Source organism: Fulmarus glacialis, unplaced genomic scaffold, assembly GCF_000690835.1.
Source record: "Fulmarus glacialis isolate BGI_N327 unplaced genomic scaffold, ASM69083v1 scaffold24333, whole genome shotgun sequence".
NCBI classification, from domain to species: domain Eukaryota; kingdom Metazoa; phylum Chordata; class Aves; order Procellariiformes; family Procellariidae; genus Fulmarus; species Fulmarus glacialis.
The window spans coordinates 158-23,901 of record NW_009202677.1 but is presented as its reverse complement, the minus strand read 5'-3'; the positions used below and the strand labels follow the sequence as shown (position 1 = coordinate 23,901).

Genomic DNA, 23,744 nt, shown 5'->3' with positions numbered 1-23,744 from the left:
CAAGAAAGAAACCCAGAGAAGCTGCAGGAAGCCCCCCCCACCAAGCCACTACATTCCCAAACAGTCCCGAAACACCAGCACACAAAGCCCCACCTCCGCTTCCTGCAGCCCATTTGGGATGCGGTCAGCATCGCCTTAAACACCCCCGGAGTCTTCTCACCCCACCCCGTTCCTTGCCGCAGCTTCAGCCTCGCCTGCTTCATTCAACACCCCCGAGCACACGAGGAGCACATCACCCCCTCAGCGCGCGGTTTCCTGCCGGCCGTCTGCCTCTTCCCACCCTGTCCCGAGCTAATCCTGGCTCACCAACAGTCTTCAGGTCCCCAGCAGCAGCCGCTGGGATTTTGGTTGGTTGTTTTTTTTTTTTTCCTCCCGAATAACAAGTTCATGTGAAATGGAAATGTCAGAGCTGTGACAGCCATTCACACCAAGTCCTCTGCAACCAGAACTGTATCTTGGCATCTCCTGTAGCCGTTTGCCACTTGGTATAAAGCCCAGCGAGGGGTGGGGGGACAGGGTGGTCTTGCCTGTCGCCCCATACCAGCCGCTCTAGACAGCGCCCTGCAGCAGCCCTTTGGGCTCAGAGCCTTGTCTCGGCCCTGTGACTGCTCTGACGTTAGTTCTGTACGGGGAAACGCAGCCCACGTCCACACGATTTTGAACACGCACCCGTCCAGGTACCGCAGCCGCTCCTGCTGTCCCACACCTGGTGTTTAGCTGTCGCCCGCTGACCCCCCGTGAAGACGCCCCTGAGGCCGGCAGCCTGCTCACACCGATGTTCTGCAGAAACGAGCAGACATGTTTATTAGACTGTGGTGCTGCTTTTCTATCAGACAGGAAAGTGCACCCGGGTACAAATGGAAAATGGTAAAATTAGAAGGAAAAAAAAATCTGCATTTATCTGCAGAAAAATAATCCGATCAAGCCAGATACCCATTACATAGCAAAGCCCTCTGTATGATGCAATATGTATCCGCCTGGTGGTGTAAAGTAAAATGCTGAGGATGCAGAAATTTAAACTCTGTGCGTGAAACCCGTAGGAAAAACCAACCTCCATAAGTCCCTTACTCGTACTCCAGGTAGCCCCTGATTTAACACTGCTCGAGGGAGCTCCTCCCATATCTGAGATGTTTGAAAAATCGGCAAACGAGTGATCTTCATTCTTTTCCCTGTTGGACACTTGACACAATCAAGAGTTGGTGCACAAAACAAACCGCGCGCCGCGACCGGTTTGAACCTGCCGCTGCAGCCTGAACATGAAAGCACAGAGCATACGCGTCGCACGCAGCGGGGCTGGGGACGTAACCATCCTCTCTCTCTCTCTTTTTCCAGGCTTTGTACAAACTGTACAGCGCAGCAGCGACTCACAGACATTTGTACCACCACGCCTTCCCTGCACAGAAAGCGGAACCCGCCGAGGGCTCCGAGAGGAAGAAGGTGTAAGCCAGGCGTGTTCCCGTCGATGCATGAACGAGGCGCGGACGTCTCATCCTCGGTTCAACATTCCCGTCCTCGTACCCGTCACAAGCTCCTGCCGTGGAACAGGGAGAGCGGAGAACAAGCCACGTGTAAGGTGGTTCGGTGTGTTCGTTCGACAACACGGTGTTTTGACGGGAAGGTGTCGGCATGTTTTTCGTTTTGTTGATATGTACATATTGGTACTGCCGCAAATACAAAGTGCTTTTTATTTGTAATAGCCAGCATACTTCCCAGCTAATTTATGAAGCCTTATTTTCCCTGTAATTAGTTATGGAGTCACTGAAGAAATCATAATTTACATGATACCGCAACTAAAAATCTTCCAAACCTTAGCTTATTCAAAAGCCAACTTATTTTCAGATAGTTGAACAAGTTATAACGTGTAACCAAGTTTTTTCTTCAATTAACTATTTCATTACATAAACATAATTAAAAATGTATTAACTTGCTTTATCAGAAACTGTAAGGGCCCTTCTGCTATGGTATGTAATGATCTTGTACGGAAAGCATACTTTTTTGTTCGTAACCAATGCACAAAGTATCACTTTGTATATGTATTGGAGAAAGTTTCGCCGTATTTCTGTATATATATTCATTATAGTGCATAAAAAGTGTGTTCAACAGTTCTATTCTTTTATCGTCAGAACTATTAAAGTTTGCTTTCGGTTCCTAAGCAGTTGGTTATACAGGAAGCAGTTATTGACTAGCAAGGCAAAAGCTTCTCCTCTTGGGTTTTTTTTACCTTTTTGGTTTCCTTTTGGCCCTCGGAATTGGTGTGTTAATGGTAAGTTGGTATTTTGAAAATACTCCAGCCCGTCTCCTGCCCAGGTGTGACCTCTGGGAGGTGCTTCTGTCCCTAAGAAGGTAAAGCCAGGTCTTACAAGTCTTGGGCAAAATAAAGTCTCCAGCTTTTAACAGCAGAGGAAAAGCTGCTGAAGTGCAGCAAGGCCAAAGCTGAGGGTCCGCGCTCGGGTCTACAGCCCTCGAGGGACAGCGCCAGGTACAACGCTCACCTCACCGTCTCGATCCGAAGAGCAGACGTGTTTCATGGTACAGAAGTTGATGCCTAGGGCTGAGCTGTCACCGCTGCAGGCAGTCGCAGTGAGTCGGCACAGCGCGCTCGCAGGGCCCGCGGTTGGGTTTAGAGGACGGCGTCGACCGCAACAGCGGCTTTATCCCCCCTGGGCCTGGTGCACCAGGAACACCCTCCTCACCGTGGGCCCCACGGCAGAGCCAGAGCGCAGCTCCACGCCGGGCACTCGCCCCGTCGCTGCACCGGCGCAGCCGAGCTCAGGGCATCGGAACTGCGCTTGCCCTTGGAGAACACGAGCTACTGGTTTTCACCACCCCTGATCAGATCTTTTTACTGGTTATAAGAACATTTTACTTGACGTTTCTGAAAGGCAAAAAAATCAGTTGAACAACCCTTCATTCATTAAACAAAATGATTTTTATTGAATTAATAGGATTTACAAGAAATGTATTTTTTTTGTCTGCAACAATGTTTATTGCACTAGAAAGAATCCATAAATAACATTTCAGGACAATCAATGAACCAAATGAAAATATTGGAGAGGGTAACTGTACAACTAAAAATTTTCCCCAAGTAAGGAAGCTTTAATACAAGACAAAAGCTCGTTACAAAAAAAAAGTAATTGTTGTGACATCCCTGATATTTTCCATGGTGTGGTACAGCTGGCTGGTAAAGCTGGTCAGACAATGCTATCACCTTCCCACGTGACTGGGTCATGGTTTACAAAATGCAGTTTACCTAGCAGTTAAGAACCTGTGAAAAGTTTGCGTAGAGATCTTGGTCTTCAAGAAGGTACAAGTGTTTCCCCTCTGACTAATTTCTGTGAAAACTAGTAGTAAATCTAAAGTAGTAATGCGTTAAAGTAAAAAATAAGGCAACTCAGGCTTCACTTTCATGAAGCACTTGGCGTCGACTGACGAAATCCGCTTCTGTCTGGTTATAGCACTGGGTGTTATTGAAAAGTAACAGTGTCGGTGTTCTGTACATTAAAGCTGTAAACAAGGAGCAGACCTCTCTCCAGAGAGGGAGAGGAAGCCCCGAGGGAAATACACGGAAATACTCATTTGGATTTTAACAATGTTTTGAATGCAGGACATTTCGTACAGTTGCATCTATTGCCCTTTAAAAATATATAGTCAGCTTCTTAATAATACAGCTGACTGCTAGAAAAAGATACCAGGATCAAGTCTCTGATTAAACTCCACGCTGGTTTTCAGAATAATAAACTAGTTCCTGTATGGAAAAAGATTAACAAACATTTTTCATTTTTATAAACAACACATAATACATGTAGAAAAATATTAAAGAGGATAATAACAAAGGTGCAACATCAACAAAAATAAGCTGCCTTTTCAACAAAAGCACTTTTTCATAGTTTTAAGTGTGAAAACCTTTTAAAGCTCTTAGTGTCCTCATAAAAGTCTATTAAAAAGAGTCGTTAGCTTAAAAATTCTTGCCGTGCTGCTGGGCATACCACTGCTGCCTCTGCTTGCGGTGCTCCAGCTCGGTGAGGAGGGCCTGCCTGTATGCTTCGTACAGCTTAACGATCCGTTCCAGTTCTTTCATGAAGAGCAGCTTCAGCATCCCCTGGTACGTGTCCAGGTCCGCCAGCTGGAAGAGCTCCCACTTCAGAATGTGATCGTACCTGTTGTGATAGAGAAGATGGTTATCTACACGCCACTGCGAGCAACTACACCGCATTTTGTGCATTTTCTTAATAACTGGCCTCACAGGTGTACAGCCACCGGTCAGATTTCTAGCAATCTACATTAGTATGTTTTATGTGAAGAAATAAGGTCATTAACACCAAAAGACATGGAGCCGTGTCTCAAAGTGAGCTGGAGAAACATCTCTTACAGCTAAACTGCAGAATCACTCATAATATGCCAAGATAAACTCTAGAAATACTAAAGATCCTATTAACTGATTATAAAAATCCAATGGAGAAAACGCATTTTGGAAGCATTAAAACAGCAACTCCATTCAACAAGCCTTGAAGATTTAGTAGTAAAACATCTTTTAAAATCAGAGTAACACAGCAAAAAATGAATTATTTCAACAGCTTACCCTAACACTCCCCAGCAAGTACCTCCCAGAAGACAGAATACTGCAAGTCTTCCCTCACAACACACCTTTGTTTCCAAAGCATCCTTGTTCCAGCCTTAACAAGCACTCTTGGACACTGTCCCCTGCTTGGTTAATTAGCAGCGATGACCTAAGTCAGTGTGTCTCAAACCGCAGGTCATGAACCCCACAGGACCACGAAAGGGCGTATTAGACAGCATCAGTGAGGACTGAGGGAGGAGGAAATCCAATTAGGCCATAATTAACAGCTGCAAGTACTCACACCAGCAAGGGACATCCTAACCGCCCGCAGCCATCAGCAGCAATCTATCCGCTAGGGGGGGAGCGGGGTGGGTGTCAGGGGAGCGATGCAAGCACTAACAGCTAAAAATCCTACATGTTCTTACTCCCCACGCTGGAAAAAATGAGCTGCTGTGGACCTGGGGAGGTGCCCTGGAGACATGTGCCAAGAGCCTGAAACACACTGGTGCCACCCCAAATTCCTTTAGGAATATCTGATCTCTCTCCCCGCGGGAGATGGAAACAAACACAGCTGTGAAGTCAACCAGTTACTGTTGTATTTCTTCCCACTTCCACCAGTTACAAGTTGTTGGTTGAGCAAGGCAAAACATAGCAGCCCGGGTCACCGAAGCGCCATCCGCACTGTCCACGCTTTTACCTTGAGGAGGGAAATGGACGCTAGTCAGCAGCGCAAAACGTGAAAGCTCATAAAGAAAATACCCACAGGTGCAAGGAGGAGGCTCACACAGACCGGCTGTGTTAGGAGCCACGCTCATCGCCCTCCACGACGGAGGGCGGAGTACATGAAAACAAACCGCAAAGAAAAGCAGAAGCATAACATCAATCCACAAGATGGGAGAAATGATGTGCAAGGAAAGCTGCTGGGCGTCACTAACCACTGCAAACACTGCTGGGTTAACGAGCTGCTGGCAAAGTACATTTCGCCTTTCATTCAGTAGGTCTTCTCCTCTCCTGCTCAACATGCAGCACTGCTTTTCTTACAAAATCTGCCTTTTTTTTTTATTTTTACTGTTTAATACGGAGCAATTCTGAATTTCTGTTTATACTTCTAACACTTTTTTCAACTTCTGAAACATATAAACACGCCCCTACGTTCAGACCTTTGGGATACCAAAGCTGCTGCCATTGGATAGGGACAAACTTAACGTAAGTCGAGCCTCTTCAAGCCTCCCTTGTTTCACTAGCGGAGCTGAAGACGTTTCCTGAAGACTGCATTTTATGTCATAACTGCCAAACTCTTGTGACTAATCAAGGCTATGCCTTTTCTCCTGCAAGTACTTTTCCCACAATCAAAACTGGCACTCTAAGGTCTGCACAGGAGCTAGGTTGCTGGTCAAACGAAGTCCAGTTTCATAATGGAGGTCTGCTCAAATCATACGTTGCTTTCATGCCACAAATTCTTCAAAGCTAGTGCTGACAGTCTTTTATACCAAACACATGGTTCAACAATCCCTAAATTTAATGTCTAGAATATTTACCTTTTTATATAAGCTACACAAACTATCCAACCTTGTTGAAGTGAGAAAGTACCAGAATAAAGGCTGCACCTGTGAACACATTTCACCTGTTCGCAAGTCTGCAGTGGGAATGGTTAAACACACGTCCATACGCTGTGTTTTCCACCACACTGTGCGTTTCTATCGGTCTCTCTTTAGCCGCCACCAGAGCAAACTCTATGGCGGTCGGATTGCCTCTGAAATCCCCACCTCTATCTTCCCTTCAAGAAAGGAAGCGTTTTTCTTCATTACCTTTTTTAAATGGACCCCTTTTTGTGCCAGTAGTAGGGGAAGGTTTCCAAGATCCTGGTATAAAAAGCAGTATTTCTAACAAAGTTTTTCAACAAAATCATGGTAATTCCACAGAGATCGGATTAAAGCTCTCTGGCTCATGGCCAGATGTCCAGTACCACCACCACATCCCATGGGGCCAACAGCTGGAGGATGGTATTAAGCAGGAGATGCTGGCATTCAGGATGTTCCTCAAGGACACTGGGCCAACAGCAAGACAACTTTGTTTCGGTGAGCAGCGTACAGTGCGTTAGTTCAGGCTCCGAAGCCCACGTGGCCAAACGGTTACTGACCGGGATCTGGCTCATGTCAGCGCGTCAGTCCAGCGTTAAGAGCCCACAGTGCAGACCTACCCTCGTATGCTTAAATAAAGTAGTACAAGGACTTCAAATAGCTAGATAGATACCGAAGCTTAAAATAAACAGGCTGTTCTCTTTGATGGTCTCCTTCCACCTCAGCATGATGACTGGAGAAGTCTGGCAGGGTGACGTGAGCTAGCAGCCATGAAGAGACCTGCCGGGTTCAGGAACAGACACGCTTCCCAAGGCTCGGAGGGAGCAAGGGACACGGAAACAACGTGTGACACAGCTGTAAGCACAGTTCTCATTAGTGGGAATACCTGGGCTAACCTGAGTCTACCTAAACTTGAGGAGACCTGTGTGAGAGAACTTCAGGAATATCCCCCCAAAATGAGCAGGGGCGCTAATGCTGCCCCTGCTAAGGGGACCTGAGCAGCACGGAGCGTCCTGGCATGGGCCCGGCCAGCTCCGGGAACAGGACAAGCCGCAGAGTTTCCTAAGCAAGGTGAGGAAACAGCAATTCCCCAACCCAGTTTTAATCTTGATTTTGTCTGATCTGAGCCTTGCTCTGCAGTAGGCATTTTAATGCTACTTTATTTTGATAAAGGAAAGCCGTGATGTAGTTACATCATCACTGCAATACCCCTAATTTCCTGCTTTTTCCCAGTGCTTCTAAACACATACAATTCCTTTGCAATCTAATTTTCTTAACTTGGAAACAGGCAGCTGATTACTATTAGTTATTAAAAGAATAGAAGAAACTCATGGAATAAACAGAGTTATTTGATCCAACTGAATTACATGAGAAAATATATTCACTTTGTGGAGGCTGAAGCCAAAATACCAATAAATTTAGGCAAATAAACTACATTACATATTGAAAAGATATATTCAGAAGGCTGTACGCATCAGAGAAGCACCAAGACATGCAGATGACTACCAAAGATGCTTTTGAGGAACGTTAAGAACTTAAATAACCACAGCTTCTATAAACTTCCTAAATAACAGCTTCTATATTCAAGTTATCCCAAGTCTTGACAGGGCTGCACTGCTAAAATCACTTTTCCCCCAAAGCGAGAGAAAACAAATTGCAGCTGTTTGTCAATATGGAGATCCAACTCCGAAGAGAGGCAGGCTGCAAGCTGCTGCTTTTGAAGGTTTGCCAAATACAACTATCTTTGTAAGCACTTGACCATTGAGTTTAAGTGGACAACACCTTTCCATCTCTGCTCCTTTCCCACTCGTCATGAACTGAATTCAGTTGCAGCAGGATTTCCCCTGGCTCGCCCTGCGCTGATGCATCCTTTCAAATGTTCTGGGCCAGTGGCATTTATTAAAATACACTCCACAGCAAGGCCGATTCTCAATGGAAGGACTGTTTCTTATTAAGGTGGCAATACCAGCGGGAAAGAAAACAAAGCTCCATCACGTGCAATCATGTGTTTGCAGGTTTTCAGGGGCCTGTAGCTTTTCTTTTTTTAATTATTTTTTTTTTTAAAAGCGTTATCACAGATTGCTAAAACTTTGGTTCTTTAGCTCTTTGAAGCTGTCACTGTTGACAGTTTCTCAAGAAAAGCAGCACATCAGGATTACTTTTCAGTGTGAGAGTTTCATTTCGCCTGCCAAGAGCACAGTTGAATGGGGGAAGAAGTCTGATTAAAGATTAAGCCATCAGCAGTGCCTCAATGGGAACGGGCTCATTCAAACCCAAAAGATCGTAGGTCTAGGAATACTCACCACAGAGGTGCCTAGAGGAACAGGGCACAGAGTACCAGTACCTCACCTAGACTCCCCAGGCATTTTTCAGAAGGGCAACTAGTCACAGAGCCAGAAATCGAGGGGAGAAAGCACGTTAGTACAAAATTCCTGCAGAGCGTAGAGCCTTCCCTCCTGGGTGAGAAAGCAGGAGCTTACTAGACAGAACATGCAGCCAGAATACCCTGTCTCCAGGGCTTTTCCCAGTAGATAGCAAGTATTCAATATAAAATAGGACACTTTTCAACACAAGAGACACTGACCTGCCCCAAATATTCACAGCCTATTGGTTAGGGCTGGAAGAAGAAAGACCTGGGTTCAGATCCTTGCTCCAAAAGAGGTGGGGGAAGCATCTGAACCATGACCTCTCATACAAGGAAGGCATTTTTGGTCTCCTCACCCTCAGAGTCTCACCCATGTGGTCTGGCACACTGTGGGAACACCTACCAGATTGGTCTATCTAACCTGGCAGGTGGAGAAACATTCAACTTTAGAGTCTAGCAAAGGGTTAAATGCAAGCCAGAAGTCTTGATTCCACTGTGCTAAGATTCTGATAGCTGCAGTTAAGCTCTCAAGACAAACCTTGATAGTTGCCAGGAGAGAGGGGAAAAGGACACTTCAAGGTATCATAAATACCTTGATATTGGAAATCATTACCTCAAGTTGTAACTAGTCATCAAAGCCTCTCCACTGTTCAGTGAACCGAGTATCTTCTTTTTTATCTTAACAGTTTGACCATTTTTCACTACAATAGGGAAGCATTATGGCTAACACCTACTAAACTCTCCAGTGGCCAGAATTCTTATCCTTTAGAGAAATTTGTTGAAACAAAAGCTAACATTATCTATTTTTGCTATTATCTGCTTTTCTCAACAAAAATGACTGGCCTTTAGTCAGCTAAATCAAGCCAGTGTCAGGTGTAAGTAACAAATCATAACAAAATATACCACAATGATTTCAGTGCAAAACTGTACTGATAATCAACAGATTTTTACAGTAAATTTCAAATAGCAGATCACGAAAGGTATTCCTCTACTACTACTATGAAAGCGTTTTGCCCACTCACTTTCATTTTCGCACCAGAACACAGGAGGATATTGCAAACAGTTCTCATACTCGGCTTCTGGAAAATACTACTGAAGAACTGAAGCATTACTAGATGTTTTTCTCAAGCTTTAAGCCAGTTGCTTTGGCAACAGAGAAAAGGTTCATTATTAAAATTACATTGAAAATATGTAAGTGATATTGACTTTAATAACTGAAAATTATTTATCAATTGTTTAAGAAGTCCTCAAGATGAGGTGACACTAAGCCAGCTGCTACCACTCTTTCTCACTTTTCCAATATAGTATTAGCATAAACCAGAATTTACTTCTGCACAGAAGTGTTTGAGAATTATGACAACATTCCTATTACCACCAGCACTACTTTAACAGAGGGCTAAAAGGATACTGGGAAATACACAATTTTTGATTCCTCTGAACAATGTAAATTCTATTCAAACAGCTCAAATGAATTAAATGTTTTGGTTTTGTGTTTTTTTTCTTCTTCTGATTTGTCTCAGCCTTCTAGATAAAAAGAAATTCCTGATAATCTTAAATTGTTTCAATTGTCTTAAATTTGTTTCTCGAGTTTCAAGTGAAGTACCAACAAGAGTCCATACAACACAGGCTGAAATATTTAAAACTGCATTGTCTGGATGTGCCAAAGACCTAAATAAAGAAATGCAGCTGCAGCCAAAACCTAAAAGTATTTCTAGGAAACAAGTCCTCCCATAGGTTACAGGAACTTAGCAGGTCCCTGGTGCATAAGTGTACTGGTGGATTTTAGGCCAATTTAAATCTTTATGGGCTGCTGGCAAGCCCAGTAGCCACAAGAAGTAATAAAATCCATTCAAAGTATAGTTACTAGAAGCAGCTAAAAAAAGAGGATTTTTTAGCTGGAAGCCACTGGACATCATACACAGTCTGAATTTTCAACTACAGACTGACCTGCTCATTGCTATGAAACTTAGTTTCTCCATATTCTCCTTAAGAAAAAGTACATGATTTCATAATTATTAAAACGTATCTGGATTTTTTTTATTGCTTTTCTATTTAGTGTTACTCTTCTGCAGAGCTGTACTTATTAGAAAATGTAATTTATTTCATTATGCTGACTCAAATCTTTTCTTGGAGGAGACTCCCTCTTCCTATAGCATTGTTTCTTTGAAAAAATGACTTTTTACTACCATTTAGTTTTTAACTGAAGTTCTTGAATAGAAATATGGATTTCAGTCTGTATTCAAAATTCTTAATTGTGAAGAAGAATTTGTATGTCTTTTTTAAAAAGGAGTAAGATACACATTAAGACGTTAACACCCTAAAAATACTTCACGTATTTTATAAGCCACATGGTACCGTTCTCACACATACACTGAAAGTGAACCACATCCTCAACACTCTAATATCATTGTGCAAGTCATGTGAACTGCAAGAAGTACTGTGATGATTTTAAGTAATGCCTAATACAAAGCAAACTCATGCGATGAACATCTGGTACAACCTCCTCATGCACTGTCAGCAATAGTTCTTATGCAATTAAGAAACACATACCAGCTAGAGTTCTACTTCCAGTCATCGAAATTCATTTGTTTTCCTTCTAAGCTAGGCATGCAGAGTGTGAAATGCAGAGGGAAAAAAAAAGAAAAAGCTCACTTTACAGGAGCCCTGGCATAGACCTGCAGCCAGTCTGGAATCTCTGCAGTGTGGTAGGGGTTTGCAGGGACGAGGAGAGGCTGGCTTCTCTCGGCTTGCTGCGGCTGGTAAGTCACTGGGGGAGGCTGGTCGTAACGGGGAACGCTGTACAAAGGAAGACAAAGTCCATAACCTCCAAGCAATAACTTAGACATACTGATATCATTAAATTGTTAACATTAATACACAAGTTAATACATGCAAAGGCCGATGATGCAACCACATACAGAGTGTTGCCTCAGCAGGCCTATACTGAGAGCAACTTTCTGTTGCTATTTTTGTGCTTCACTCCCACCACAACTGTAGGTGTTGCTGCCATCTGTTAGCACACTGTAAAATTCACCCTAGACCTATTCACCTACTGGCTGCTACCTGGATACTACAGCAGAACAAAAAATGATACCTGTTTTTAAAAGATGAAAAAGGCAAGTATTGATTCAGCCAAATAATCCACCATTTAATATATTAGAACAAACGTATTCAGGCAGCAGCAGGTAAGAGTTATTCCATTTATAACAAAGGGCATCCTCTTATGTTTACCTTTTGTGTCACATGTTAAAAAACTTTCTCTTCCTGGGTAACAGCAAAATAGATTGAGTAGCAGAAATCAACTGGTAGATTTGGTATATACTAACTTTATTTTACCTTTAATTTATGAGTAGCTAAAATACTGATTTTCATTCTAGAGAAGACATAATTCATGTTTCAGATGGTATGTGCTATTTGTCCAGACAGTCTCCTGGAACATCAGATCAAGTTTCTTTTCAGTCTACAATTCAATTCTGTTCTCAGCAACTTTGTTGTTTTACCAACAGTTGAAAAGAATAGCTGCTTTGTTTTAGTGAGTTAGGAACAATATCCTGTTTCTAAACTTGAGACAGTTACAGATGAGAAAAAAATCCTAACAATTACAACTTCTTCTAAAATCTTAGTCAAGAACCAGCAAAGCTTACTTCTAAAAATAAGAAGTTTTTGGCACGTTATATATGAGACAGACAGTTCCACATTCTTAACTGGATTAGGAAAAAAACAATCACAGAAGACAAGGCAGATGTCTTACCTGGGAGCACAAGGATGTTTATATTGAGCTCTTTTATTGATGTGATCTACATAATACACTCCAAATTCTGCTGACTCAACTCTCTCCCATCCCGGAGGCAGCCCCTCACGCTCGAGTGGATGGCTCCAGTGAGTTGTATTGGTGTTATGATCTATATAGTATTTCCTTCCTCTGATAGTCCAGTCCACTGACCAGCCAGGAGGAAGAGGTAAATCTTCAGAACTATGATTTGTTAAGTTTCCTAGAGATGTAGCAGCAACTCTACCAATGCCTAAAAAAAGGGAAAGCAATGTTTAGGTAAACCGATAATACCCAAGACCAACATCATGTACGAAGTCAACTTCCCCCCCGACCTGAGGCACTCTATGAACTTTGAACAATACCATGGCTTTTATGGTGTATGCACTTGAACGTCAGTAGAAAAGCACGATCAAGTCAAAATAGCTATTCCCTTTTAAGTCTTACTTGTTTCACTCTCCTCCAACTCCAGATACACTAGACAGCTTCTTTCAGAGACAGTTAAAGCATCCTTGCTTTTTCAATTAGAGACATATATTAGCATACATAACAGGGATGAAGCTGTTATTATTGTCTCAATTTGCTGAGCAGAGAGAGCTGACGTAAGATTACAAATGTTGAAGCTTTACATAAATGACAGTTTCTGTTAATATGCTATTACACCTGCATCAAAACTATTTATCTACCAAAAAACCCACAGCTATTTATTTTTCTAGTTACAGTCAGAAATTACAACTATCCAGACAAATCACTGAATACCAACAAAGCTTTTCAGATTAACCCGTCAAGAACAGTAACAGGACCAGGTAAACCAAGAGAGGAGGGACAAGTAAGGTTAGCACTATACTGCGCTGACTGTTTTTACTGAAGTGTGTGCAACCACGGCCAAAAAGTGTCATCAGTAACAAAAGAAAACAGGAAAAGTGGATCCACACAGGATCCTGCACAAGCCCTTTGCTGAACACAGTCATCCTGCGCAGGCTGAAGTTGATGTTGCCATGTCTTCTTTGCTAAAACTACCCACGCTTGTTAGACTAGCTAGTTTATGTGCACTGCTGGGTGGGGCAGTTAGGCCTTCTGAATGCAATCCAGACAAGATTTAGAGACCTTTTGTTCAGAGCGAGTCACAAAATCTCCTCATCTCTTCTCTGCATCTCCTTCCACCCTCTTCCTCCCTCCCACAGGTCTTGGGAGGAAGTATGTTGTCTAGTAGGCTGTACATCTGCTTCTCTACATCTTGCTCTTTTCTAAAACTGAGCACCTCTGCTTCATAATGCTGAAGAGGCACATGAAAAAAAGTAATTTCCAGCTTTTCTTGGTGATGTGGGCTGCACTAGGAGAGGGGCTCCTCCCGCAAGAGAACTAAAGCTTAGGTTAGGTGTATTAGCAGTAGGAGAACTGACAGGAATCAGTAGTTGGTTAAGTTCCCACCTCTGCTCTAGAAACACAGCACATTTAGGATTTATCACTAAATAGCTGATTTAAGAGACTGTTCACTAGCATTTTAAAAGACACGATTTGTTGTAACATACAGTTTTTACATTTTAAAAATTAGCGTGCTGGATGCCGAGAGATGTACCGAAGAAACATAATTCCAATTTCACCTTTTCCTTCCCTCTATATACTATGGATACTTAGGAAGCTAGTTGAAATAAAAGCCATAATAATAATTACAGAAAACTAAAAAAAAAAACCAGAAAAACCCCCAAAAAACCAAAACACCAACCCAAAAAACCACCGCTCAAAACCCCAACCACAAAAAGCAAGTGACATAATCAAGAATTTTGCAGGTCTCTTTCCATTCCTTGGAAGCCTACTCCCTACTGGACGTGCTGGCCCAAATTCAACTCTTTTTAAAATCCTTTTAAAAATAATTACCTTCAGCTACCCACAGTTCTACAGTTAAACAGTCTCTGGCTTTGAAGAAATTCCAATTATCTTTTCATCCCACAATCAAATGCATCTACTCAATCACAGTATTCATCCGAGTTTGTGTGTTACTATTTCCCATAGCCAGAAGAAGGGGTGTGGGAGCCACTTTTTCCACTTTCTTAGAAGTCAGAAAGTGACTCCATAACAAACACCACATTTAGTGACTGAGGAATACACCCCTCTCCTTCTGTTTTTCAGAAATAACATTTTTGTGTGATTATTTTTTGGGAGAGTGGAAGGGAAAGGCAGAGTCTAGCTCATCTAAAGCATACTATCAAAAAGAGTTTTCAGGTGTGGTCATTAACTCAAAAAGACAACAGTAATACTGAAGTAGCAGCAAAATTGTTGTATTTCTCAGGCAATTTCATGCTCTTGTTTGCTGACAAAGGCAAAAGTCCTTCTGAACAATACATACAGAATATAGCATGCTAGTCAAGGGATGTCATCTATTTTAAGCATTAGTTTACCTATAAAATGACACAGACCGAAAACTGGATCGGCTCTCCTTCTAATACAAGATAGCGGTCATCAACAAGAAAATAATGGGAAGGCTCCAAAGCAACTGAATAAATAAAAAATAAATTTTAAGAAATCTCACAAACTTCCTTCTGAGTACCGTTCTTTAAAACGTTTGTGCTTATCTACAAATCTTTTTCTAGCCTTGTCATGTTCTGAACTATTTGGCCTTAAATATTTTCTCTTGCTATAGAAGGTACCTCTTCGTTAGCTTTATAAAGGGAAGCTGATGGCTGTGTTCATGTGATAGCTCCCATCTCTCATTAGGATTAAGCAACCTAGACCTTTACTTCCAGTGAGAAGAAACATCCTAGAGGCTTCCTGACCTTTAGCAGTACTGGGGCAGGGAAACTATTTCAGACCCTAGCTACAGTTATGTCACTGGTTTTGTTTTCATTCCAATGACAAAATACAAACATTTAAGCTTCTTGAAAATACTGCACTTTGGATAAACAAATTCAGTATTTTCTCCAATTAACTGGACCGCTGTGTTGTAATTTCACGTACGTATAAACAGTGACTATTAAATCACCACTACCAGAAGATCTGAACACACAAACTTGACTGGGGGAAAAGAACTTTAACAAAGGCATAAATATATTTTTCTGTTTACTGTTAAAACCAGCACGTCTGTATTTTTCTTGCAGTTCTTCCTACTTAAATTCTAGCATGATTCCAGCAGCAAATACATATGTATTTATTCCTTGGGGTAAAGGTTAATTCCTTCTAAGATTTGGAAGTTCGTATTAAAAGTTGCACACGCCATCCTCTGCACCAGAAGTTCTCTTAAATGCAAAAGCCAGAGAAGACTGGGAGATGGACTCAGGTAGAAAGGAAAACCAAAATCTAATTACACAGAGAAATCACGTAAAAAGCAGGCTAAAAAGCAATGCTGCACCCAATGGAAAGGCAACACTGGCAGTTCTGTGTTTGCACAATCATTTAATTCTAGCTACATGGTTTCTCCCAACGCCAGCTTTTTTTTTTTAAATTTCCAAGGTGCAAAGAACAAAAATAACACCAGACCACAAATACATTATACATTCCTTTTGTCATTTTGACTTCATATATGAAGAAGCAGAGCCATACCATTAAGATAAACTCACACAGCTGTAGCAGTTACCAGTTTTGAACAGTGTTCTAGGCCTCTACAACTAGCAAGCTCTCATTATGAAATCAAAGGCCAGATTTATAAACAAACAGTTGCAAATACTTTAGTTGCAGACTATCATGTATAGTCTTAACATGAATTTGTCCCCTTAAAATCACAGATCATATTGGAATATTCTGTGTGCTGGAAGTTTTAAGATGTCAGGTAATACTCACAGTGTCTTACAACCATCAACACACTATGGCATTCAAATTGGCAATTAGTACAATTTAGACGTTTGTTTATATAACTAGAGTTACTAGAGATCAAAAGAAATTGTATATCGGTTTTCTTATAAAACTCAGCAGATGCTTCCTTCAAGGGAGAGTGGATACACATGTAAGAGAAATAGCTATGATTTTGAACAGTAACAGAAGATGAAAATTGACTTTCACATATATAGACCTATAGTATCAATAATAAGACTGTACAACACTTCAAAGAGTAAATTCATATGTGATCTTTTCCAAAGTATAAACCAAAGAAGAAAGTTACAAGACAGACTAAAACCACCTACTGTGAACACTACCTTTTCTGGTTGTATTGCCCAAGTATGATACTCTTCTGTGTTTAAATTTCAGGTAAGTTCTTAGCCCTAAAGCATTTTCATAGCAGCCCAAAGCTTCACGTAGGATTTTACTGCACACACCAAGGATACTCCATGAATCACGGGCTGGTACCAGATTCACATAGCACAATGCAAAATATCTACAGAAAATAGCCCAAACTTACAACTTGAACCATTTTTATCAAAACATCTAGTGTAAAACCTGTGTTCTTCCTCTTGATGGAGGACATGACCTTTACCATAGGATAAGCAAAAACAGACTAGTCGAACCCCTTCACTGTAACTACTCAGGGTTTTCTTGCTCACATACTGTTTTATCTATGACAAGACAGAAATTCTCATTCTTCCTGCTTTCCCAAGGAATAGAGTTGTTTAAATTATCTGCTTTTTCCAAATGTTAAAAGTCTCCTTTCCTCTGCTTAAGTATGAGCGCTGTTCTTTATAAACTCCCCTGAGTGACACTATTAAATCTCAAAAATGGCCAACAATGAATTTAAGTTTATGCAATTGTAAATCCTTTTCAGGTTGCCTCTTTGGAACTCGTCTAGCCTCATTTGTTAATTCTCTTTCCTAACGGTATATGCTTGGGGTATTTTTTGGTTCGGCTGTTGCTTTTAAGGAACATCAGTATCGAACATTATTTGTGGCTTTGCTTTCTCCTTCTCTTGTAAAATATAGTATCTTCAATTTAAGATCTTGAATTAACTGTCAACCAGGCCAAGAGTCATGATATGCTGTTCCAAAGCAAAAGAAAATCCTGTTCAATGCAGTTTGCTTGCTTAGGAGTATCACTGTGTATGTTCTCAACACTTTGAAAAAAGAAAGTGCAAAGGATCAGCAACTACTTATTACTAGTATTAACAACATTTAAAACACTCAAGAGTTTTAAGTAAGGCCAGGCCCTATATTCAGTCTTATTCTCAACACCCTCAACAATAGGGTTATTGATCCTAATACCAGAACCCAAACTTAAACTTTGAGCACCACATTCCAGTGCATTATAAGACACCAGTGCAAAGAGTTCCTTTATTTAATATTCTTCTCTTAAAAACGTATCTTAAGCTAATAACGTCACAAATGTGAAAAATATATAGTATCTTCTTCAATCAAGGAAATTGTGTTTGGCTTGTTCCATTAGTATGGAACAAAGAAAATCGTTAAGTGATATGTGTTAATGCTTTCACAGCCCAATGAAGGGGTTTTATTGTAAAGCCACTCTGCCTGGAATGAAGTCCAAGTTCTTAGGAGGAAAGGTTTCCAGGTCAACAAAGGGCAGTTCTTCAGTCTGCCTGGTAGAAAGCACAGGAGAAAAATCGTATCACCAGAGCAGCCCAGCATGAAAGGAAAAGAGCAAAAACACTGAAGAGGAAGTCTCACTTTGTTTATTAGATATAGTGCTGATGTAGGCAGAGAAGTTTCAGAGCCTATGAACTCCCCACAACTAGCTTCAACCAAATTTCAAAGTGTTGAAGAACAAATCTAGCCAAACAAAAGACCTTCATATTTGTCTTTAATTAGGTCAATTGCCTTGAGAGCCTTTTTTCAGGATGCCAAAAATCCTCTCCCTTCCCTTCATCGAACAGGGATGAAGAACAAGAAGAGAAGATGAACGAATGTTTAATTTTAGGGGAGTAAGTAATAATAAAATGGCAAAAAGAAGTTCCAGCAACTATCCTGTTCAGATAGCAGGTTCTAGGCCTTCCTAACCCATTCCAAAGCATCTGAAGGTACTTCCTGAGCACAAGTACCTCGTTTGTCAGAGGGAATGGGGCGTTCCAAGTAAGCATAAATTCACAAATGAGAAAAGACAGGAAGTACTTTGAAAGCTTCGGAAAGTATGCTACAAAGAAATTACTGCAAAATCAGCACAAAAGAAGAAAAAGCCAGGAATTGCCATTTGCTTAAAAATGAGTGAAGCGTACACACCTAAAAAGAAAAGCCCTGCTACTTCAGCTCTAAATAGGTTTCGTTTAATAATCTGTATTTCTTTATTTTGCTCTTATATTAAACATGAATACTAGTTTGCAATTTTTAAGGGGTACAATTTAACACAAGATGAACCTACTTTCACTAAAGCGCACTGGATTCTCTGTTCACAGGATTAATCATTTTTGTCCTCTGACATCACAGTCAACTGCTGACAATCCACCATCAGAAAGGCCCTTTACACTGTGATTTTAATCTCAGCAATTTTCATATACACATAAGAATTTTTCAGCTTACCGCTCAAACAGGTACAAATAACTCTGAGGTCTTGGTTACAAGTTAGTTCCAATCTATACTGTAGATATAACTTCAACCACAGACCTCCCCAAACCTTTAACCTAGAAGAGAGGAAAGAGATGTCGAGGAAAGACAGGTAAAGTCTCTTAGAATTAAGTTTGAAATGGACACTAAAAAAAATTTTCAAGAAATGCCACAGAGGTAGCTAAACATACAAAACTAGGAAATATCTCAACTGAAGACATTTTTCAGGAAAACCAGCAGCACTAGATTGCTAATTAAAAACAAATCTAATGAAAATAAGAAAAGGAGGACATGGTGGAGTTGAATCATGCCAAGAGAGAAAACATGACTTCAAGGAGAAATGCCTATGAAAGAACATATCAATACTGTCAACTCAACTGTTGAAAAATCATGGGACTTTCTTAAATACTTTGCTGAATACTTTGAGTATGAAGATCTCCATAAGAACATGTTTTCAACTTATCTCCAAAATAATAAAGAGGAGAATCTTTATTTTGAATGAAAGCTGAAATTCACATGCATCTCTTCACTTCCAGACCACTGCTTCTCAAAAGTCATCTCAGTTGTAACCAACACTGAATGAAACATCACTCACCAACAGCAAGTACACCTTGTGTGCATCAGGTGACATTTCTGTAGCAATCAACCCAAACCATAATAGAACCAAATGAGGGGACCTTCTGACAGAGGGTGGGAGAGGAGGAAAAGGGTAGAAGGCAGCACTTACAGATTCTAGCTAATAAACAGACTTATACGTTGAAACCGTAGGTATTAGGCAATTTTGTCATCGATTGTCCTGATGAAGAATTTTGATTAGGTGAAACATTTAGAAACAACAATGGAGACGTGTAAGGAAAAAGTAATTTAGACAAAGACAATGAAAGCAAAACACCTGCCTCAGTGTTCTGGAAATGCAGGAAAAAAGGAACTAGAAATTACAGAAAGATCAGGGAAGCTCAAGGAAAACACTGAAGGTTTGAAGACAATGGATGGTTCAAATAAAAAGCAGCTTAATGGTGAGATGAAAGAAGTAGGAAAATCTAAAGTTTTCTTATTTTTGGCCACATAATTCTTTTACTGAGAAAAAGTAACAGCAATTCTTGAAAAGATGTACAGAAGTTAAGGACATAGGTCAATATTCTTACTGCAGTGAAACTGAAAGAGGTGTTTAAGAGTTCATATTCCATGCTGAGATGAAAGAAAAAAAAAATAGATCAAAAGGGAAACACATTGGCAGACCTTTTTTTGTCTCTCCCTACAAATGCGTAAGACTGAATACTCACCCGTTACAATATATGCATAGAATGTGTTCAAACTATTAAATGTAAAAATATGAGAGTGAATGACAAAGACCAACCAAATATCAGCAGCTCCCTTATATGATTTCCAGGGGCTAAGGGGCCATATAGACAAACGGGGGGAAAAAAAGTCTTTTTAGAAAGAAATCCATGTTGCTACAATTGAGAAAAATATGGCTGTCAAGCCCTACTTTTAGCTTGTTTTAAAAATTTGCTAGATTAAACTCCACTTTCAAAGTAATAGCTAGAGCTCCATTTCCACTTAACATTGTTTCAACCCTACACAGCAGCATTACCATTTTTTGAAGTCTTCCTCAGCATACACAGTTACTGTAGTAATTCTGAGTGTTAAATTGATGGATTGGTTTATGAAATCCTCCTCTCTTCCCTACCATATCCCAGCTCACACTAACAGGTGCTTGTTATCTGGACCAAGTAAATGTTTAATGACTGCCGGCTAAACAACAACTGACAGAGGTGGAAGGCTTCCATGCAAAATCTAGGTAGATCAGATGTATAAACGAGGATAAAGTAGCAAGTCTTACACCTTAGTATTTCAGAATTTACTGGCTGACAGCACTAACGCTAGCATTACTCTTCTGTCACTTTTCATTGAAAAGTTTCTGTTGTAAAAAACCTCACAAAGCATTGTCCAGTTATAATTCCATACACAACGTCAGCAGCTTTAAATGTTGACGTTCCTCCTAGCAGATTTATTTTTCCAGACAGGAGATTTATTTTACTACAGACTATTTACTATTTTGTTTACAGATTACAAGTAATGACAAACTAACAACGTATTTCATATTGAAGGTACATTATTTACAGGTTTGAAATGTTTATTTCAAACTCCTCCTTGAACATCGTTTCCGTAGTAGATACAGTGCTCGAATACAGCCAAACTTACTACTTTTAAGGTCACCTTTCTATGGGCAATATTGTAATCCCAGGCTTTTTATTCCACCAATAGATTCACAACAGCACGCTGCACCAACGAATTATTCTTCAGTGTCATCACAGATATAGTAAAATATTTCAAAAAGTAATATTTAATAGATTCTTCTTTCTTATGCTGTTCTTCCATTAGAAAACAAAGACAAGTTCCAGGGAATTTGAAGGGGAAAGAGGCATATTTACAAATGATATTACAAGCTAAAAGAAAAAAAAAAAAATCAAGGACTAGGAAGTCAATTTCAGCACTAACTATATGTCAATTTGCTAATTACACAAAGCAGTCATCCCTCCCTTTGACTATTTATAATAAATTATTTTAATTATTGAGGTCAAATTAACACAATAAAATTAAATAATAACACAATGATAGTTAAAATATAATAAAATAAAATGGCAATGCTATAATTTAGAGCTGTTGGTTATTCTCTACATCATGAAAATAGCAGATGCCTCCTAACGAATAAAATTCCTTGCTAGTTAGCAACTGAATCAACTTTGTCATAAGGAGTTGCATATATGCTTGGCATTAAAAAAAACTTGCCCAACCTTACCACATTTATTTAATAAATAAATCATGGGTTAAGTATATTTTTTCCTTTCTGGATATATGCAATCAAATTCTTAACTCCAAGAAATGTGAACACGTGTATTCAGATCATAGAAATGTCATTAAAAAGAAGCTGTCCCACACAGCGTAACTCCTAAAAACATGACCCTGATCATCCAGATATACCTCTGCATCTAAAGTCTTATCGAAAGCATATTTAAAAAAACCCAGCAATTAATCAATACTTACCTGAAGTGTGCCTCCCATGATTCTGTGACATCCTCTGGAAAAGATCGCTGTTGTGTTCGTAATACCTGTAGTCCTCATGTACGCGATCATTTAACTGACGTCTCCTCTGGGCATCATAAAAATGATCATAATAATAACAACGGGCACCAGCATCTCCATTTTCCAAAACAGAATTAGCTTCTGTTAAAAAGGACTGGGAGGAAGAGCCATATTCTCTAGGGACATCAGCTAAACTTCTTGCAAGATAGGAAGGTGCAGACAGTCTGTTGCTTTCACGTCTCATTATTTCATGAGGTGGCCTCTGCACTGGAGTTCGAAGGAAACTCTGGTTTCTGGAAACAATTCCATCTCCAGCAGAAGCATATGCAGAAGAAGTTGAGTCAGGAGGACAGATATCAGTTCGTCTTGGAATGGTTGGACCGTGACGGATAAATGAAGGCATCAGATCTGATATACAGCATGAAAGAGAAATAAGAACTTTGGCTGTACTTACATATAAAGCATTTGGCCAGCCACAATGCTGATTTACACCATGGAATTGAGGAAATTCAAATGCTAGAACCCCTTTAAGGCACCTCTAATGCATATGCAAGTGTAATGGTAATACTGCAGTTTGTACTGGTGCAACAGAAACCATCACACCCTCCACCAGCAACAAACTATTGCCAAAAGAGTGCAGTTTTGCCAGTGTAACTGCATCCACAATAAACAAAAAAAACCCAAACCCAAAACCCATCAAAAAACACACAAAAAACCACCCCAAAACCACCCCACACTGTACTGTGGCTACATCAGCCAGGCTTCATACCTCTCTACTAGAAGGGTCAAGAAAATCCAAGTATCCTGGCTACCACTCTACCACTTCATCAGGACCACTGCCTTTACGAACTCAGAATAACTGAAGATGTTAATGCCTACTTGCTCACAGGAATCCATGACAGAATCAGGAACAGAATTCATACTTTCTCCACTAATCACAAAGTTCAGCCAGCAAAATGCTGTTATTCTGCACACGTTAAGTTCTCAAATTATCGTGAAGATACTTCACTTTCTCCTTTACCTAAAGAGGTTTTGCACATGAACGGTGACACCTAATCATAAAATTTCACTGCCTCCCTCCAGTAAGCGACACATTACTCCTCTTCTTACTACTTTGAACATGATATAAGTAAGTAGTTTCCCTCCAGGTGAGCTAATAGAAACTATGACTTTAATTTAGGAGGAGGTTATGTCTGTTGTTAATTACTTTTGATTAACAAACTCTTATAACTTAGGGTAAAAATTCAGTGTATCCCAGAAGGTGTCATCAGTAAATTTATAATCATTACATAGCAGTCATGTAATAGCTAGTCATTACATCATGGGCGAATAGCATGTGCAAAAGGTGTTAACCCCTTACACAGGCCTACAGCTTAATATGAAAAAACTTTGTGGGTTTTGTGTTGTGTTTTTTTTATTTTTAAGACTAAATCAATGTAATCAGACTACTAAATGATTTTGCCTGTTGACTGGGGAACCAGCTGTTCATGCAGCAAATCCTTCCAGAAAAGCTGAGTGCCTCCTCCTGCCAGCAAATCAGTTGTTGCTAGTTGTGATCTCCAAGCTAATCCTGCAATTATAGCATAATACGTTTCAGTCTCAGGTCGTTTCCAAAGATTAACAAAAAGAAACCTAAGTGCACTTTCAATGTGTATTTGCCAGTCTTCTGTAAAGTCCTAGCAGAAACAGGACTGTGACATTAGCGTCAGGTTAACCACACGAAGATCAGTGCATCCAAGGTACATAGCGGTGACCTCATCAAGTTGATTCATGGTTTAGAACTGGAGCACTTGCTTCCGCAGGGATTTTATGCAACTGTCTTGTACAGTTATCTCATTTTCAAAGCACACACCTTTTGGCAGTGCACACAGCCTAGATGGGGAAAAAAACTGCTGACTTCTGGAAAAGAGAGAAATTATCTGTTCCGTTCACCTGGAAGATACCTGTTTGGAGACTATCTTAACCCCTACCT

At 40.4% G+C, this 23,744-nt stretch overlaps 2 protein-coding genes across 2 annotated transcripts in view; one reads left to right on the top strand and one right to left on the bottom strand.

Moving 5' to 3' along the window:
• Window positions 1-1,536, top strand: part of ATL1 (atlastin GTPase 1) — a gene marked incomplete at its 5' end in the record, with an annotated part of 20,069 nt that extends 18,533 nt beyond the window's left edge. The window contains 1 exon segment of the mRNA XM_009574385.1: window positions 1,333-1,536. Coding sequence (XP_009572680.1) covers window positions 1,333-1,443 — 111 coding nt within the window.
• A 2,177-nt stretch (window positions 1,537-3,713) lies between these two features.
• SAV1 (salvador family WW domain containing protein 1) lies at window positions 3,714-22,175 on the bottom strand. The gene is made up of 4 exons (XM_009574384.1): window positions 21,734-22,175; window positions 12,255-12,525; window positions 11,156-11,299; window positions 3,714-4,157 (listed from the first exon to the last, which is right to left on the bottom strand). The coding sequence occupies exons 1-4, from the start codon at window positions 22,173-22,175 to the stop codon at window positions 3,956-3,958; spliced, it is 1,059 nt and encodes a 352-aa protein (XP_009572679.1). The 3' UTR covers window positions 3,714-3,955.
• Between the last annotated feature and the right edge of the window lie 1,569 nt (window positions 22,176-23,744).

Excerpts from the sequence above, each read along its gene's own strand:
- SAV1 (XM_009574384.1), bottom strand. The coding sequence starts at position 22,175 with ATGCCTTCATTTATCCGTCACGGTCCAACCATTCCAAGACGAACTGAT. Across the intron at positions 12,526-21,733 it reads TCATGGGAGGCACACTTCAG|GCATTGGTAGAGTTGCTGCT; the intron begins GTAAGTATTGAT and ends CCCTTTTTTTAG. Across the intron at positions 4,158-11,155 it reads TATGCCAGGGCTCCTGTAAA|GTACGATCACATTCTGAAGT; the intron begins GTGAGCTTTTTC and ends CTATCACAACAG.